This window comes from Saccopteryx leptura, chromosome 4, assembly GCF_036850995.1.
Source record: "Saccopteryx leptura isolate mSacLep1 chromosome 4, mSacLep1_pri_phased_curated, whole genome shotgun sequence".
NCBI classification, from domain to species: Eukaryota; Metazoa; Chordata; class Mammalia; order Chiroptera; family Emballonuridae; genus Saccopteryx; species Saccopteryx leptura.
Window position 1 is genome coordinate 25,117,466 of NC_089506.1, and position 17,760 is coordinate 25,135,225.

Genomic DNA, 17,760 nt, shown 5'->3' on the forward strand with positions numbered 1-17,760 from the left:
AATAGCTAAGAGTGGAAAGCTGGTTTATCTATATGAATGAGACAGTTTCTGGAAACCAGTTGGATTCCAGAAGGTCTTTTTTAATATAGGATATCTTAGTGTGTTTGCAAAGGAAAGACCATATAATAGGTTAATTTTGTTTGAGTGAAAAAGGTAATGATAGCTCTGATAAAGCCATGTGTTTTTTACATAAATACTGTGCATTAGAGAGAAACTGGAAGCTCATTTGATAGGGAGTATTTGAATCACAAGCTTGATTTGATTCATTCAGCAAATACTGTTGAACTCTGTGCTAGTTACTAGGACAAAAGATGAATCAAAGGACAAAAGCCCCTAACTTAAAGGCGCCTTCTGTCTCCTTTAAAGAGAAAGTGCATTGTTTTAAATGGAATAGTAATGATTATACGGGAACACAGAAGAGGGATACTTAAGTTACTGTTCAAAAAATGTGTAAATAGGGCTATTCATCTCGAGTGTATTTGGGGGATAATTTAACTTGATAGAGTTGCAAAGGTAGGACTGAGTTCCCATCTGCCCTTCATCTAGCTCCCTATTTTCTTAGTATAATGATCAAAACTAAAAATTATCATTTGGTACAATACTATCACCTAAACTACAGACCTTAGTCAGATATCACCATCTTGAGTACTTCTTTTAGTGCTGAAATGAGGTCATGTATGACAGTGCTTTGTAAACAGTAGGCTCAGTACTAGTAGTAGAAGAAATGCCATTGGAGTGGCCCAGTGCAGGCCACTGATGGTGCAAGTCGCATTCTTTAAGACAACCATGAACTCTGTGTTTTAGCTTCTTTTTTTGATGAGGGGGGACAGGGAAAGAGAGGGACACATAGGGACAGACAGACAGGAAGGAGAGAGATGAGAAGCATCAATTCTTTGTTGCGGCTCCTTAGTCTCCTTATTTGTTCATTGATTGCTTTCTTATATGTGCCTTGACTGGGGAGCTACAGCAGAGTGAATGACCCCTTGCTCAAGCCAGTGACCTTGGGCTCAAGCCAGCAACCTTGGGCTTCAAGCCAACGACCATGGGGTCATGTCTATGATCCCACGCTCAAGCCAGTGATCCTGCACTCAAGTCCATTGAGCCTGTGCTCAAGCCGGCGACCTCAGGGTTTCCAACCTGGGTCCTCTGCATCCCGGTCTGATGCTCTATCCACTGCGCCACTGCCTGGTCAGACTGTTTTTGCTTCTTAAATAACATGTTCAGTTCCATCATTGAATATTATTAGTTCCTCATGAATCTCCATTTTTCAAAAAGCTGTTAAGCTGTTATTGATATTATGTTTATTGTGTGTTTGACAGTGTCCTGTCCAAAGTACATGATAGAATACCTTGCCTAGCTCCCTCTGTCCTGTATATGGTAAACCCACCTTGCAGATGACAGCATGAGGCTCACTTAGGACAAAAGATTGAGTCCAGCTGCAGTTGGAAGCAGGGCCTGCCTGACTCCAAAGCCCGTCTCTTCCTCCTGTAGCTTGCTTGCTTCCTGCGTCGTTTTTCAATATTGCCTCTCAGAATAAGCATTTTCTAAATTATACTTCTTATTATGAAAAACTTCATTTCCTTTTTTTATTCTAAAATGACTTGTTTCATGCTCTGAGGCTTTTCCATGCACTGTAATTGTAAGAATCTAAAATGTTTATGAGTTGAGGACCCATTGCTTTACTTCCTTGGTCTTCCTGGAAGCAGTCTTTGGGAGTCTGAATGTTTAGTCTGTTTCTTTGACCTGGCAGCCCTTCCCTTTGAACGTTTTAGTGACCATTCTTGATAGTATCCAGCTGCTATTTTTTTTTGTTTATTCATATTTTTTAGAGAGGAGAAAGTGAGAGAGAGAGAGAGAAAGAGAGAGAAGGGGGGGGAAGAGCAGGAAGCATCAAATCCCATAAGAGCTTTGACCAGACAAGTGCAGGGTTTTGAACCAGCGACCTCAGCCTTCCAGGTTGACGCTTTATCCACCGCACCACCACAGGTCAGGTAGCCTTTTTTTTTTTCTTTTTTATTTTTGTCTTGAGGAATGACCAAATTTATATGCAGGTGTTGATTATGTGATTTTGTGTCATCTGGCTTTATATGATCTGATATTTTTCAACTTTTTAGATAATTTATAAATAATGGCAGTCAAATCAGCATATGTAATAATGATAACGAACTTTTTTAGAGATGTAAAATGTTTTCACTACTGTTGTTAAATTAGACTTTCACAACTGTGTGTGAATTGCCCCTCTCCCTGTTCCTTCTGCCGGCAAGATTATGGAGATTCAGAAGTGGGACTTCCTAGTCCCACTTTAGACACCAAGTTTGCTGACTTCTCATTCCTATTGTTAATAGAGACTATCAAAAGCTAGAGGCAAAGAGGCAGGATGTTATGTGTAGAGTTTAGTAGTTAAAATTCCTAGACTAGAAACTATTATCAAAGCATCTAATCAGTCTTCCTTCTAAATAAAAACAAACAACAGAGATATTGCTAGTGGCAAGTCACTTTCTCTATAAAGCAAGTAAAAGCTACATGTTGACATGCTAAGTAAGCTCATTTAGGTTTCTTTTGTGAAATGTTTGGGAATCTTTTGCTGAGAAAGTTTTATTGCAATCTAGGAACCAATTGATTATCTCAGAAGGCATGAGAAGCAGCTGACTTCAACTTTCAAAAGATGTTTTAATGAATTTATTTTTATGTGAAATAAGGGGAACTATGAACTCTAAGTCTTACTGTGATTTTTTTGTGTGTGTTGTCTGAAACGAGACCAGCTTGGCTTGAAGCTTACAGTTCCGCCAAGGACTTGTGTAGGAAAGCATCACAGCCTTGTGTAGCTCTTCCCGGTCAGCAAACAGGACTGCTCTCAGCGAGCAGAGACGGAGCATGGATGGTCCCACAGTGAGCCATCTGTTTAATCGGACGCTGGTCATTTTCCTCCTCTTGGACAAATTCATGACACTGGGAACCCTGAGATAAAATACTTGTCTTCCGTGGTCTTTCCTGTGGGGTAGAAAGTAAAATGATAAGGATCCATTGTTAGGTTGAATGCAAGACCTTTCGGCAGCTGTCTCATTGTCCAGACCTTACACCCTCCCCAAAAAGACCCTCAGTAAAATGGTTTGAGCCCCGCCCCCTCAATGCCATGAGCCACACAAGTTTTAACGAAACCTCAGAAAGTCGAACTTGAGCCCTACTTAAGAAGACAGTGTGCAAGGGTGGTTATTTAAAACTGTGGTCAACAGAGCAGAGAGCAGTTTCCCTGATCTGGTGGGCCGCCGTGAGCGACAAACCTCCTCTTAGCCCTGGCATGTGCCCTTTAGTGTCATTTGGGTTAATAAGTTATCTGAGAGTAAAAAAGAATAAGAACACTACAGTACAGGAACATTAATCTGTCTAAATACCAAAGAAACTGATGTTAGAGGGCCTGGTAGCACATGGGGTTTTTTTGTTTTTATTTTTTTAATTTTTATCATTAGCTCTTCTGACATTTTTTGTTCTTCACAAGAGTATGCTTTAAATGGCTCTGTGAAAAATAGATCATGGGGAACCCATCATGGTACATTGTTCAGGGGTTTTGTTCATTTATGTGCATGCTTAAAATTTTTTATGTAGCCGTCCTTGTTGAAAACTCATTAAGGCTAAGTTATAACTCATCTTACCTGGGTACTTTATGCAGTTTAGAATATCTAAGTCCTTCTTTCAAAAGAAAAAAAGAGCCTGCCTGACCAGGCAGTGGTGCAGTGGATAGAACGTCCGACTGGGATGCAGAGGACCCAAGTTCGAGACCCTGAGGTCGCCAGCTTGTTGAGTTCAGGCTCATCTGGTTTGAGCAAAACTTGAACCCAAGATCGCCGGCTTGAGCAAGAGGTCAATTGGTCTGCTGTAGCCCCCCAATCAAGGCACATATGAGAAAGCAATCAATGAACAACTAAGATGCCACAACAAAGAATTGATGCTTCTCATCTCTCTCCCTTCCTGTCTATCTGTCCCTATCTGTCCCTCTCTCTGTCTCTGTCACAAAAAAGAAAAAGAAAAGAAAAAAGAATTTCGGTAAACTTCAGTTAATTAAATAATTGTAAATCAACTTGAACAAAGAAATAATGGGTATGAAGACAAATATTAATACATCAAGGTCATGCTCATATGTTACATTAAGCAATAAGATATCACAAGAGAAAAACCCCATTGCAATAAGGAGATAAATATCACATTTTTGGTGACTAGATACTTCTCCATTTCTTTGTTTAAGTGACATATTGAAGGTGACTATGGCAGGTGTGTTTCACAATTAATAAAAAAAAAGCCCTGATTTTTGACAACAGAAAAGATCAAGTTTATATACTTTGGTGTCAAATGAAATTTGCTACATTATCAGTTCGGTCAGACTGTAAGGGCTTTATTTTAATTCTGCGTATCGATGACCTTAAACGAGCTCATGGGACATCTTCTTTCTGTCCGTGAATGAGATGTTCTTACAGTTGGGGGCAGCTCCGGAGATGGCATTAATGAGGCAGGCTGTGGAACATGTACCTGCAAGCTGACAGCGGCTCTGTAATTCACCCAGCATCCGTTGTCACGGATGGTTGCCTTTTTACCTTGAAGGAATAACATTAACCTGTTCAGACCCTCTGGTTGCTGTATCCGCCCCCCAGCGCCACCATGTGGAGGCTACCGCGGGTCAGTGAACACAGGAGTGAGATGTGTCACAGTTCAGCCCTGTGGCCCCTGACGATGACAGACCACCATGTGACTCAGAAACTTTTTTTTTTTGCCTAATACTCAATTCAGGTATTCTCTTGTTTTATTTCCCCACAAATCATCAAAATAGCTCAGGAAATTCACCAATGTTCATACCTGCTTTCTCTCCCAGACTGTTTTTTGCACTTAGGCTATGTCTAGAAATGAGCTGTTATGTGATGTTTTATCAGGAAGATATAGTCACTGTTGTCCTTTCAATAGATTAAGTCCTACACTTGACCGGTAAATATACTGCTCACAAATATTAGGGGATATTTTATCGCTTCATATTCATTTTGAAATATCCCCTCATTTTCGTGAGCAGTATATATCCCACACAACGAAGAATTCAGCTTAATGCCTCAGAATCGAGAGAGGAGCTCTGGAGGCAGACTTCCTGGGTTCAGACGATGGTGCCCCCGAGTACCAGCTGTGTGACTGTAGGAGGCTGCTGTACCTCTCTGTTTTTGTCTCATTATCTCTAAATTGTGAATAATGACAGTAATCCATATCTATTGGAAGTGTTACACAGCTTAAAAGAGTTGATGCACACGATGTCTTAGCAAGGTCTCTGGCTCAAAGCGGGTACTCTGCGAGTGTCAGCTAATATTACTCTTAGAGGAGCTTATTGTTGAAAGTGCTAAAGAAGAGGACCTCATTTTAACTTGCCCCCCCCCCAAAGACCATGGAAACAAGAGTATGGGAGTTTTATCATTTTATCTTTAGCCCTCACATTATGAAATGCTGGGCAAAGAACTACAGAACTGTGTAGACAAGGAAGGTTGCTAATTTGAACAAACATAATATTAAATTCCAGGCTGAAAAGTTCTCTTACCTAATAAGTCCGCTCTTATTTTCCATTGTAGAATTTCACACCATTGTAAATCTCTTACAGACATATGCGGAGAAGTGATCTGTTTTATACAGCTTATTGTAAGACGAAGATTACCACAGTGGCCATGAAATGGAATAGCCCCTCCTAGAGTTTTAGTCTGCTATTCTCCCCGCCTTGTCTCTGACTTCAGCTCACACCGCACAGAGGCACCCTGCTGGAGGGAAAAGTCCTGGGCTACAGCCTGCCCTGCAGCTTATGAGCCTTGGGACATTGAGCCAGCTCTGGTACAACCCTCAGCTCCCTCACCTGTAAAGTGGAAATAATAATTATCCACCTAACATGAAATATATGTAAGCACTGTCCCAGGGAGGATGGAATTGGACACAAACCATACCTCTGTGGACATGTGTTGACGATAAATGAAAGAGTACCCATTATAGTTAAGGGAACAAACTTACACCTTGTCATCTGGGGTCAGTCAATGAAGATGATCACCTTTGATTTGAGGGCAGAGGAGATATTATGTGTGAGACCCTTGCTGAAAGGGCACAACAGCTGGCCTCTGTGGGGAGACTGAAATAAGGTGCATGAAGTCAGACTGCAGAGAATATGATGGCAGTGACTGGGTCCTAGCTGAGGTGGGGTCCAAGTGGACAGCACTCTGAGAGCTTGCTCGTTTTAAAGAAATATCAGTGAACATAAAAACTTCCAATTGAAGACAGTATTACTTATTTGACAATTTTTTCAGTTAGATTTATATTTCACTTGTGTCGTATGTCAGCATGTTTAAGAGACCTAACCTAGTGGAGTGCATAAAAACAAAAAATAATGTCGCGGGGCCCTTCTATCACAAATAGAGAAAAACCTTTTGAGAAGAGAAGTGTGGTGGCTGCAACAGTTTTTGAACCTGGGTCTCTTCTTGTCTTTGTCATTATCTTCTAAAATCTAGATACTTCCTCTTACTTACTCTTTCAACAAATACTTGAGGTCCTACTTTGTGCTAGGTTCCTGGGATCCTATATAACTTCCATCTAATCAATTTTGACGTTTGGATATTTGAATATAGTGACAATAAAAATGGACACACACCACCCCCACCACTAACCTAGCCTCCAAGGAGGGACTGTGACCACCTAACACCCACTCTTATCCCTCTGCTGATATGTTGGGGATAATTCTTTCAATAACCCTCTTGGTGCACATGTGCTGTGTGTTGGCTGTGGTGTTCAGATATAGAATGTGATTTGTCATTTTTTGTGGCCTCAGAATCAACACAATTTTAAGCCTACTTGTTGTCAGGGCTGATTGTGGCTCATACCCTCAGAAGGACCAATTAAAAGAATAACTATTTCAATTTGTGGCAGCAGTTAACTTTGAGAAGTGAAACTTTGAGCTTGTCCAAAACTAAAAATCCCCACCAGTGGAAACTGATATGTTTGGGGGATCCAAGTTAACACTAGTAAGCAGCCAGTTTTGGCTGCTGAGGCACAAGCATTGTGAATATTCGAAGTAAGATGCTGGAATATTGCTCCCCACTTTATATTATGTTCTGTAATGTCATGTTCTATGCATATGCTATGAGGATTGTTCAGTTTGCTCACAAAGGGATTATTCAGTAGGATGCATGCACCTCCTTGCACTGTGTAGGGACTTGGACATGGAACCAGTAAACTGGTATTTCTGGAGTCCAGCTGTCTTAACTGTACTTTGAAACATATTCCCAGGGTTTTTCCTGGTTGGGTTTAGTTTGCTGCCAATGATATGGAATCAGCTTGAGAATATTTTATAATACCCTAAATTTTATAGTGACCTTCTTTCAAATGAAGGCACCCACATGTTTTATCTCATTCTCCAGATGTCTTTGCTAAATACATAGGGACAAATAGTGGTCCCATTTTTGCTCATGGGGAACTGTAGTTCGCCAGAGTGAGGAATATTCTGATGATTCAGCAAGATTATGGGGCAGTTTGAGCACTGTCACCCCAAGTGGCAACAAATGGTGACCTTGTTGGATGGTTCTCAACATAGCTCAAGATTACTCATTGAATTGGTAGCCGTATTTTTTTTTCTTTTCTAAGTGAGAAGAGGAGAGATAGAGAGACAGACTTCCTTTTGAGCCCAGACCAGGACCCACCCACCCATCAACCCCTGTCCAGGGCGGATGCTTGAATCAACCGAGCTGTCCTCAGTGTCCTGACAACTCTCAGACCAACTGAGCCACTGGCTACGAGAGGAGAAGAGAGAGAGGAGGAGGAGAGGGAGGGAAAGAGAAGCAGATAGTTGCTTCTCTTGTGTGTCCTGACTGGGAATTGAACCCGGGATATCTGCACGCCAGGCTGACGCTTCATCCACTGGCCCGGCAGCAGTCATTTTAAAGCTGGGTGTATTCTCATATACCATTGCCACGGGGACTTATTCCTTTTACACAGCTTTTTTTTTTTTTTTTTTTTTTTACAAATTTTAATCTGATAAAATGAATTTTCCCTTTATAGTCAGATTTGTGAGTGCAGCTCAGAAGAGAACACCAGATGGCAAAGCACGAACTTTATCCGTCCTGTGCGTGCCTGTGATCGTCCCCATAAGATAGAGCCATGAGGGACCCGTATAGGAGTTCTTTAGACTTTCATCAGTAATTTATTTACCTCTAACATGTCTATTATAAAAGGACAGAGGACTGATTAATGATATCCGCGTGGCTTTCGTTAACTAACATCATTGTCGGTTACCAGTTCTCACCAGGAGATCTGCACGTGTGTGATGTCAGGCTTTTAAAAGGCTTTGTGCGGGGAAGACTTCACTGGGACCACAGCTGAGAGCTCCCTGGTATTTGATAATATTTTGCAGGTTTCCTGTTTAATTTGTTCAGTGTGCTGAGGCTCTTCAGATTAGCAGCGCGGTCAAACACGAAAAGTAATGATACGAGCTAGCTTTGCATTGTCAGACCCTTTAAAGAACACAAACAGGACTTATCTCGTGTCACATGCTATCAGCATATCTCAGCAGCATACACATGTGAAAATTTGTTTCCTGTTCTTAATAATACAGTGCAATACTTGGGACAGCCACAGTGGATACATTTAAAAAATAAGGGCACAATTGATGATTAAAACGAGAGAATTGCTAACAAATGGTTTTTTTTGCAAATGAATTTTACTTCCGTGACAAATTTTCATGCACCCATTACATTATTGGAATAAATGAACATATTGCCTTAAAGTTTTATGTGGTCAGAATGTAAAATAAATATTTTTGCATTACTGCCATAATTTTTTCCCCTACATTGTGCGACATATCAAGTGAGAAAGCAGAAGTGGAAAAAAACCCAGACTTTTAAAGTATACCTGGTAGAACTCCCTGCAATGCGTTGGAGTCAGAAGAGCGTTTTGTGACCTTTAAAAGCCTTGAAGACACTTACAGGCTGCAAGAAGTGCCTGAAAGAGTGTGGCCTTGCCCTCAGGACTTTGAGTTTCTATTTTAAAAGACTGCTCTTCTTTGCACTTTACTGTCTGATTCTGTTGATGCAGTTCTGAGGGTGTGGATACATTCATATTAATGTCAAGCAAGTTTCAAATAGATTTAGGCAAAGACTGCTTAAAACTGGCTCTTGCATTAAATTATTTCAGGGTGTAGAGCTACTGCCTCTCCAAAAACACACTGAAAGCAAAATTATGAACTGTGGTAGACCAAATACAATTATACCACGCCAAAGATGCTCAGAACACTTACTGCATTTGAGCATTAATTTTACATCGTGTTTGCCTTCAACCCATTTTTAATCAACAGACCATGTATTCTTAGACAATGATTGAAAAGCAAGTAAACATTTTCTGCGGTTTTAAAATACAAGCACTCAGTTGAAAAAAAATGACCCCAAATTTAGGAACTGCCCTGGCCTTTTAAAGTTATACCTGAATATTAGAAAGTAGTTATTAATAGTAGAGTAGTTAGACTTTTTTCCATAAAAGAAATAAAATTTCTCCATGTGAGTAAACCACGTAGCTCAGAAACATGTATACACTTAAAATACATTCTATTAATATATAGTTATTATTTTATAATCTAATGAAAAGAACTGTGCTCTATTAAAATTGTCTTATGGATAGATGAGAAAGAAACATGCAAATCATATATGCTATATACTCAATATTGGTTTTCATTATTGTAAAGAGTCTATGAAATATGAAGAGGTATTCCATCAGTGTGGTTATGTGAGAAGACGAAGAAGAATTCATGGTATTGCCAAGTCTGCAGCATCCTTGGGTGGGGCTCCACCAGGAATGTTGAGAACGCTGTCCGGTACTCCTCTAGGATGTACCGCTCACAGCAGGATCCCCGAGGGCTAAGAATGGAGTCGTGTGGCTTTGTCGGTGGTGCAGATTTGTTTCTATGTTTATGCCATAGAAGCCCTCAAGTTAGTTCTCGAAAAGAGCTGTTCTCCGAAGAGGGTGTCCTCGTGTGGTAGATGGTTTCCCTTGAAGGACATAGCGGGGACATTATGAAATGTGGACTTCTAGGGATGCAAAGTCAGAGGAGCTGGAAGCTTCTGCCTTTTGACAGACTTGAAACTTTGTGCAAGAGAAAGAAACTCGGGCTTGTCAGTAGGGCTATACCCGAATCCCAAACGTTAAGAACTGTTCATATATGAGGGTCAGCTTAGGGAGTGGATATTTTAGCTAAGAAGGACCTTCTATCTGAAGGTTATCTCTTTATTACATCACAGAGCCTCTCTTAAAGGACAAAGGCTGTACCCCAGAGGAAAGGTTGCACATTGACCTGCCAGATGAGTGCTTCCTAGCCTTCCACCAAAGGACCTAGTAGAATTAGAGCTTTAAAGTCAAGATGATGAGGCTGAGCCACAGGAGGATTTCAGTGCCATGCCACTCACAGATTTTCTATGGAGATATAATCTAAAGAGCTACATTCTTAAATTATAACACAAATATGTCCAAGAATCTTCTTCATGACTGAATACTTAACCAAGACTTTAAAATATGTAAGCCTGAGTTTTTTATTCAACAGCAGAAAGACCAGATGTGAAAGGCAAGGAAAAAAAATGAGAGAAACCAAGATTCCTTTTAAAATTTCTTTCTCTGTACGTATTTTCCTATTTGCTGAATCATTTAGGTGTAGGCATCATGACATTTCGCTCCTAAAAACTTTAGCAAATATTACCTAAGAACAGGGCGTTCTTCTATATTATCATAATGCAGTGACCACACTTAAGAAATTTAATTTTGACACAATACCTTTATTCAAGTTTTCCCAATAGTCTCAATAATGCCCTTTATAACAACTTTTTTTTTCATAAAGCCAGATCCAACATGTAGCACACATTCCATTTATTTGTCACATCTCTTTAAACACCTTTAATCTAGATCAGTTTCACAGCCTTTTATTATTTATGATTTATGACATTGACATTTTTGAATTCCGGATCAGTTGTTTTGTAATAAAATCCTCAATTTGAATTTGTCCAATTGTTTCCTTATGTTTGAAATCAAAGTTCTTAATAAGGAAGTAAGAAACATGCAAATGAAGACAGGAGGGTGGGGAGATAAGAGGAGGGAGGGAAAAAGAGATGTAAGTGGCATTAAATTATTTATTCAAATGAAAGAAAACAGCTTGGTCCATTTGTGTTCAGACTGTATTGATAAAGCACATGTATGGAGGAGGCAGGGGAACGAGTCTTCCGAGTTCTGATTGTGTGCCAGTTAAACAACAACAACATCAAACTAGTTTGGGTTTTTTTTACCGTATACATAAAATATTGCCCGGGTTGCCACAGGATCAGTTTTTCCTCGGCTTGGATCTCCATGCCACAGCCTGGTTCGGCCGTTTGTGCCGCGGCCTGGATCTATTCACCCCCTTTGCCCGCCTCAGTTTCTATATTCACAGTTACCAGAGAAAGCCGCCCTGTTTAGGTTAGTGAGGAAGGCGGAGCATTTCTTACTCCCTTTTTCCTTCGGGGTTTGGTTATATATTTAGCCAATTTTTCACTCGACCATACCTTCGGGTGTATTGCGAAGCATCTGGAGGCTCCAAGTATAGGTTTTTCTGTTTCTGGTTGAAGATCTTGTTGAGTTTTGGGGGAGATTTATCGGTATCACTTCCTACCCCGCCATTACTCTGACGTCATCTTGTATACATAAAATAATGAGGTAATTTTTCTTATGAAAACTAGTTTCTTTGGTATTACTTAGTTTCCCCAAATTTGTTTCTTTAAAAGCCTTCACCAGATTTCCAGAATTGAAAATGATCTTAAAGAGTTTCTAGGAATATACAGACACTACTCTCTCGATAAGAATTTAGTTTGTTTTTAAAAACCTCCAAAACAAGAGATTCATTCATGAACCTCATCTTGACACGAAGACTCCTATGAAATCTGTTCCGGAAGTAAATCTTCCTGTCCGGCTGTCAGAGGAAACCATCAGGAATCGAAGCCTGAGAACCACTGTGAGAAGTGTTCTAACCTGTTACTGTGTCTCCACACAGAGTGCCTGCTTCTCCACCTCATCTTCCAGCCTCCACATGAATAAAAGCAGGACGTGTAATTGTAGGAGCATTGCTGAGAAATTACAACATTCAAATGGTGGTTGTTGAAATTTATTAGAACCTTTGTGTGCTCATTCCTGACTTTTTTTTTTTTAACTTGGTGAGGGCAACGTTGTAGAAAAACAAACATACCCTGAATAAGGACTAACTCCATTTCCTGTCCGTGTCTAACATGGCTCCGATTGCTGTCCTTGGAGTGTGGATTGCCATACCCAGTGAATAATTTTGTGCTGGATCAGGCAGATGTGGTCTCATTTGCTGCATTCCCCCCCACCCCTGGGACTTGCTGTTAATTCCTGAACTTCAGCAGAAGTAGGTTTGTAGTTGGGTTTTCTAAGACTCAGTGGAAATAGAGTTGTAGAGATTTCATTTTCTGTTATGTTGATTATTAAGTGAAATTTTGTGTGCAGAGAAAAATCTATTCATTATTTTTTTATTTTTAAACTGTTTTATTATGAAAGAGTTAGAATGCTATATAGAATTATATAACAAACCACCAGGTGTACCTATTGCCTCACTTCTACAACGGTCAACTACTTGGAAAATTTCTTTAATTTTTATGCCTATCCATTTCCTACCACTATCTTATTTTGAAGCAAATCTCAGATATTATAACATTTTGTCCATAAATATTTCAGTAGAAAATAGATACTCTTTTAAGCAGTTTTACTTAAAACACAGATGGTATGTAGCTGGTGAGTGCAAGGTATTCTACAAGTTAATGCACAATCTGAGTACTCCCAGTCTCTGCTGAGAAGATTTAGAAGAGCTAAATCCAGCCAAAATGATAATTTGATGTGAGTGTGGTGAAGTGGTCATACATTGTCTCATGGGACAATACCAGTGAAAGAGTGATGTTGCCAACAAATTTTTGTCTTGAGAAAAGGATCATTGTTAAGATTTATGGGTTCTGTTTGTTCTTTGGACCACCTCTGATGATAGGATAATCCAACCCTGACTCTTCTAGATAGTTGTGACCTTGGAGAAGTCAGTCGCTTACCTGTCTCTGAAATTAAACTTCCCCACTTAAATAATGGAGAGAGTGCCTGTTGTACCTGCTCATAAACTGTGAGGACCAGTTGTGATCTGGGATGGAAAGAGCCCACCTACATATTCTCCTTCAGCATAGGCTCTGGTTCTTTGAAATGACCACCGTTGAGGATTTTTAATGGTGTCTGAGAACGTAAAGATTGAGGAAATAACTATCTAAAATATTTTCAAAGAATTTTATAATCTGGTTCCCTTTTCCCCCCGAGTATGTTTTGTCAGAGCATTTTAATCCCTTTCAAGTTGAGATACATTTGGCTGACTCTCCTCACTCCATTTCTTTTTTCTCAGATAATAATACCTTTGAGAATGGTGTCTTGATCAGAAATTTGATGTTTCCATTTAAGAGATTATGGGGTGACCAGAAATTTTTTTCTTTCTCTTTCCAGTGTTGCCTCTCCGATTGAAAGAGATGAAAAGCCAGGAGTCCGCGGCAGGCTCCAAACTAGTGCTTCGGTGTGAGACCATTTCTGAGTACTCCTCTCTCAGATTCAAATGGTTCAAGAATGGAAATGAATTAAACCGAAAGAACAAACCACAAAACATCAAGATACAAAAAAAACCAGGGTAAGTTAATGCATATAACAGCATAGTCAATGCCTAGCAATCGAATGACACAAGATGAAAAATTAGTTAGTCTTACCTGATCTGTGGTGGCACAGTGGATACAGTGTAGACCTGGAACAATGAGGTCATGAGTTCGAAACCCTGGGCTTGCTTGGTCAAGGCATGTATAGGAAGCAACTACTGTATGATGATTTGATGCTTCCTGCTTCTTCCCTCCCTCTTTCTCTCTCCTCTCTCTAAAAATCAATAAATAAAATAAAATAAAAATTAAATAGTACTTACATCTTAATAAATATACAACCAAATACACGATATATAATAAATAAAAAGAGCTTTCATTGTATAACGACCACAAATTGTATCATTATATCAGAAATATTTTGAAGTGTTTGATTCTTAAACCTTCTGGATAAGGATAGGATAGGGTGGGGCGATAGACTGTAGGGATGAAGAAAGACAGAATTCATGGTAGCTGTTGTAATAACGATAGGTTAGATCCCAAAAGTCAATTTCTTCAAAATAAGACAAATGCTATTTAGAGTACGAAGGCCTTACACATTCAAAAATCCCAATTTCATTACATAGCTCAACAAATACCTAGATTTATGGAAATATGATAGTTCAAATATAATCAGTTGAATTTAAACTATTTTCAAGTAAAAAGCTGATACATAAAATTGTACCTAGTAAGAATTTTTAACTGACAAGTTAATTACAGGTCCACTATAGCAGATTAAAAAAGCAGATCACTCCTAAGTATTCCACCCTTCTTGAGGAGGGCCATACTTGGAAGAGCTTCATGTGGTTCCTGTAACATCTTGGAGAGTGTGATCTGTACCCACTCAAAATGATGCTCTTTTTTTTTTTTTTTTTTTAATCTCTGGACTATTTATAAATATTTCAGTATTTAAGAAGTTTTTCTTCTAATATCAAACTGTGTTTTGAAGTTAGAGAAGAGATAACTATTTTGGATTTTTGCTTAGAAGCAGTCCTTTAATCAATGTGGCATGTATAATAGTGGGTCCAAGCTCAAAGCTTGCTCCCACTTCAGAAGATTCTGATAAAATCCCAGGAATGATAACAGAAGCAACCAAAGCATGTGCTTTGATTTTATAGGGCATCTACCAAAATGTTGTCACACACTCACGAGAAAGCAGTGTGATTATAATGGAAATTTAATTTAATTTTCCCAAAGCGTTTAATTGCCATAATAACCATAATTAGGATTTTTTTTCCTAGTTTCTCTAGATATATGAACTATACTGCTTATTCTTGTTACCGAGTCAGGAAGATCCCTTGATTTGGAAGTAAAACAGAATGCGCGGGGAAGAATGGGTATCACTTTCTGCAGCAGGTGGTACTTCAGAGATGACGCAAAGCAATACTGTAAAGTGTTGTGTTTTCATACGGTATTTTTTATTATAACATTCCCAGAGGTAGTTAAGGGCTGTCGAGTCACACTCCTGGTAAGACTAAGCTGGAACACAAATCTCTTTCTTGGATTTTTTCATGCCACATTCATGTTAAATACTGTATGGCCTGACCTGTGGTGGCGCAGTGGATAAAGCGTCAACCTGGAAACACTGAGGTTGCCGGTTCAAAACCCTGGCTTGCCTGGTCAAGGCACATATGGGAGTTGATGCTTCCTGCTCCTCCCCCTTCTCTCTCTCTCTCTTTCTCTCTCCCCCCCCCCTCTAAAATGAATAAATAAATAAATAATTATAAATACTGTGTGCATGTGTGTGTTGGGGGGGGGAGGGGGTAGGAGATAGAGTAATAAATTTAAAAAGTAATTTTGATTTTTATAAAGAAGTTTAAAAAATAATCTTAGGTAGATTTTGGTATCTGTTTTGTTTTTTATGAAATAGACGAGTTAGTAGAAATTTAGTTATCTACATATGCAAAGTAATGTCTCATTCATTTCTTTGTGGCGGTCACATGATATCGATGATATTTAAGTGCCTGTGAAAAGATTCATGCTAGAACTGTGGAGAAATGGAAGAACATAAGCTGATACCTTTACACCTAGGGGCCAGAAGATCGTATAGCGATTATCTAGTTCAGATTCTTACAAAGCATAGGAATTCCATTGCTTCTGGGCTGAAACACGTGAGGCTGGGGAGCTTCAAGATTGTCAAGCAGCCCACTGATTTACAAATAGCAATCTCTTAGAAAATGATTAGTTATATTGAGGTAAATCCTACTTTATTATAAGTCAGGATTTAATTACCTGGATGAAATACCTAGCATATTGTATTCAGACAATAAAACTAAGTGGTCACTTGTAGGTTGCTGACACTAAGTAGGTGGGGTCTGAGAAGAGAGATGCTGAGAGCTTCGGGAGAAGCGGGGGTGGGGGTGGATTTGACTCTACTGAAGGGAGAGTTCTCTCTGGCTGAGTGAGTGTGGCAGGGGTGTGTGTGTGTGTGTGTGTGTGTGTGGCCCGTTACAGAGAAGAGCGGGAACCACAGTCAGCAGCTGGCCCTGTTAAGAGGCCAGGCAGATTGGAGCAGTAGAAGAATGGATGGGAAATTTTACCCTTTATTGGATGAGTTGCTCTGTGTCAGACCCTGGGCTGGGTATGCAGATGTGAACTATACATGTGCCCTGCTCTGAAGAGGCTTGGTCTAGAGCAGGGGTCCCCAAACTTTTCACATAGGGGGCCTAGTTCACTATCCCTCAGACCGTTGGAGGGCCGGACTATAAAAAAAAACTATGAACAAATCCCTATGCACACTGCACATATCTTATTTTATAATATTTAAAATAAAGAACAAGTAAATTTAAATCAACAAACTGACCAGTATTTCAGTGGGAACTATGGGCCTGCTTTTGGCTAATGAGATTGTCAATGTGCTCCTCTCACTGACCACCGATGAAAGAGGTGCCCCTTCCGGAAGTGCAGCGGGGGCCAGATAAATGGCCTCTGGGGGCCGCATGTGGCCCGTGGGCCGTAGTTTTGGGACCCCTGGTCTAGAGGAATATATAAACAGTTATAATGTAAGCAGTTATAATACTCAGTTTTAAATTGTACAATAGTGATTATCATGAGATGCTGTAGAAAGAGGCTAGCACAGATTGGGGACGGGACGCAGTCAGGGACAGAGGTGGCTTCCTAGAAAGAAGGGGAGGTGGGAGGGAGGGACAGGAGGTTTATCCATCTAGGCTGTAGGAACTGAACAAAGTGTCTGCAGATTGCAAGGATATTGGTATGAGGATTCCTAGAGAGAGAAGTAAATGAAGTTGGGTAGATAAGGTGAAAATACGAAACAAAAAAATAAAAGTGAGCTGCTTAGAATAAATACAGTTTTGAAAGAGTACTCTTTTCTTATTCCCTTAAAGAGGTGATTTGTTACATGGCTTGGATGACATATAAAAGTATCATTAGTATTCAGAAAAGCATGTTCATATTGGCTTCATAGGTCCAGACAGCTAAGAGCACTGTCTACATATTAATAAAATCCCATTATACCAGATAGACCAATATTCAGCAATGGCTTCTTTTAAAAAATAGAGTTGCTGGAGAAATTTAAATGGGGGGGGGGAAGACATTTTATTCAAGCTATGTAACTGGAAATTATTCTAGGAATCATGTTTAACATATTTGATCTTCTACAAATAGGACATTTTGTGTAAAGTGGGCAGCTACTTGATAAGTGATCCACTTGTCAGGTTTCAGAATTGGGTGTTCAGTCATTCCTGAAGTTGTATCCTTTTAAAAAAAATTAGTATTGTCATTTTTTTTAAGCTTTCAGGACTAAACTGAACCTAAAGTTAATTAACATTTGCAAGCTGCTCTATTATTTCAAGTTGTCTTATAAATATCAGAGGATGAATAGCTATTATTATACTCATTTAAAATTAAGATCCTAATGATGAAGGAAGTTAAGTTTCTTTCTTATAAATCTCATGTTAATGAATGATAATATTTGGTATGAAATTGGTCTGACTTCCTGTCATATGTCTTTTCATAAATATTTGTGATTTTATAAATACTATCTAGAGTGAAGTCACAACAAAAGGCTAGGGAC

The 17,760-nt window shown here is 39.5% G+C and overlaps 1 protein-coding gene across 4 annotated transcripts in view; it reads left to right on the forward strand.

Annotated features, from left to right (window-relative positions):
- Positions 1–17,760, forward strand: part of NRG1 (neuregulin 1) — a 1,068,557-nt gene that overhangs the window by 886,271 nt on the left and 164,526 nt on the right. For all 4 annotated transcript variants that reach the window (XM_066380304.1, XM_066380300.1, XM_066380299.1 and 1 more), the window contains exon 2: positions 13,552–13,729. In XM_066380304.1, coding sequence (XP_066236401.1) covers positions 13,552–13,729 — 178 coding nt within the window. The remainder of the gene's footprint in view (positions 1–13,551; positions 13,730–17,760) is intronic.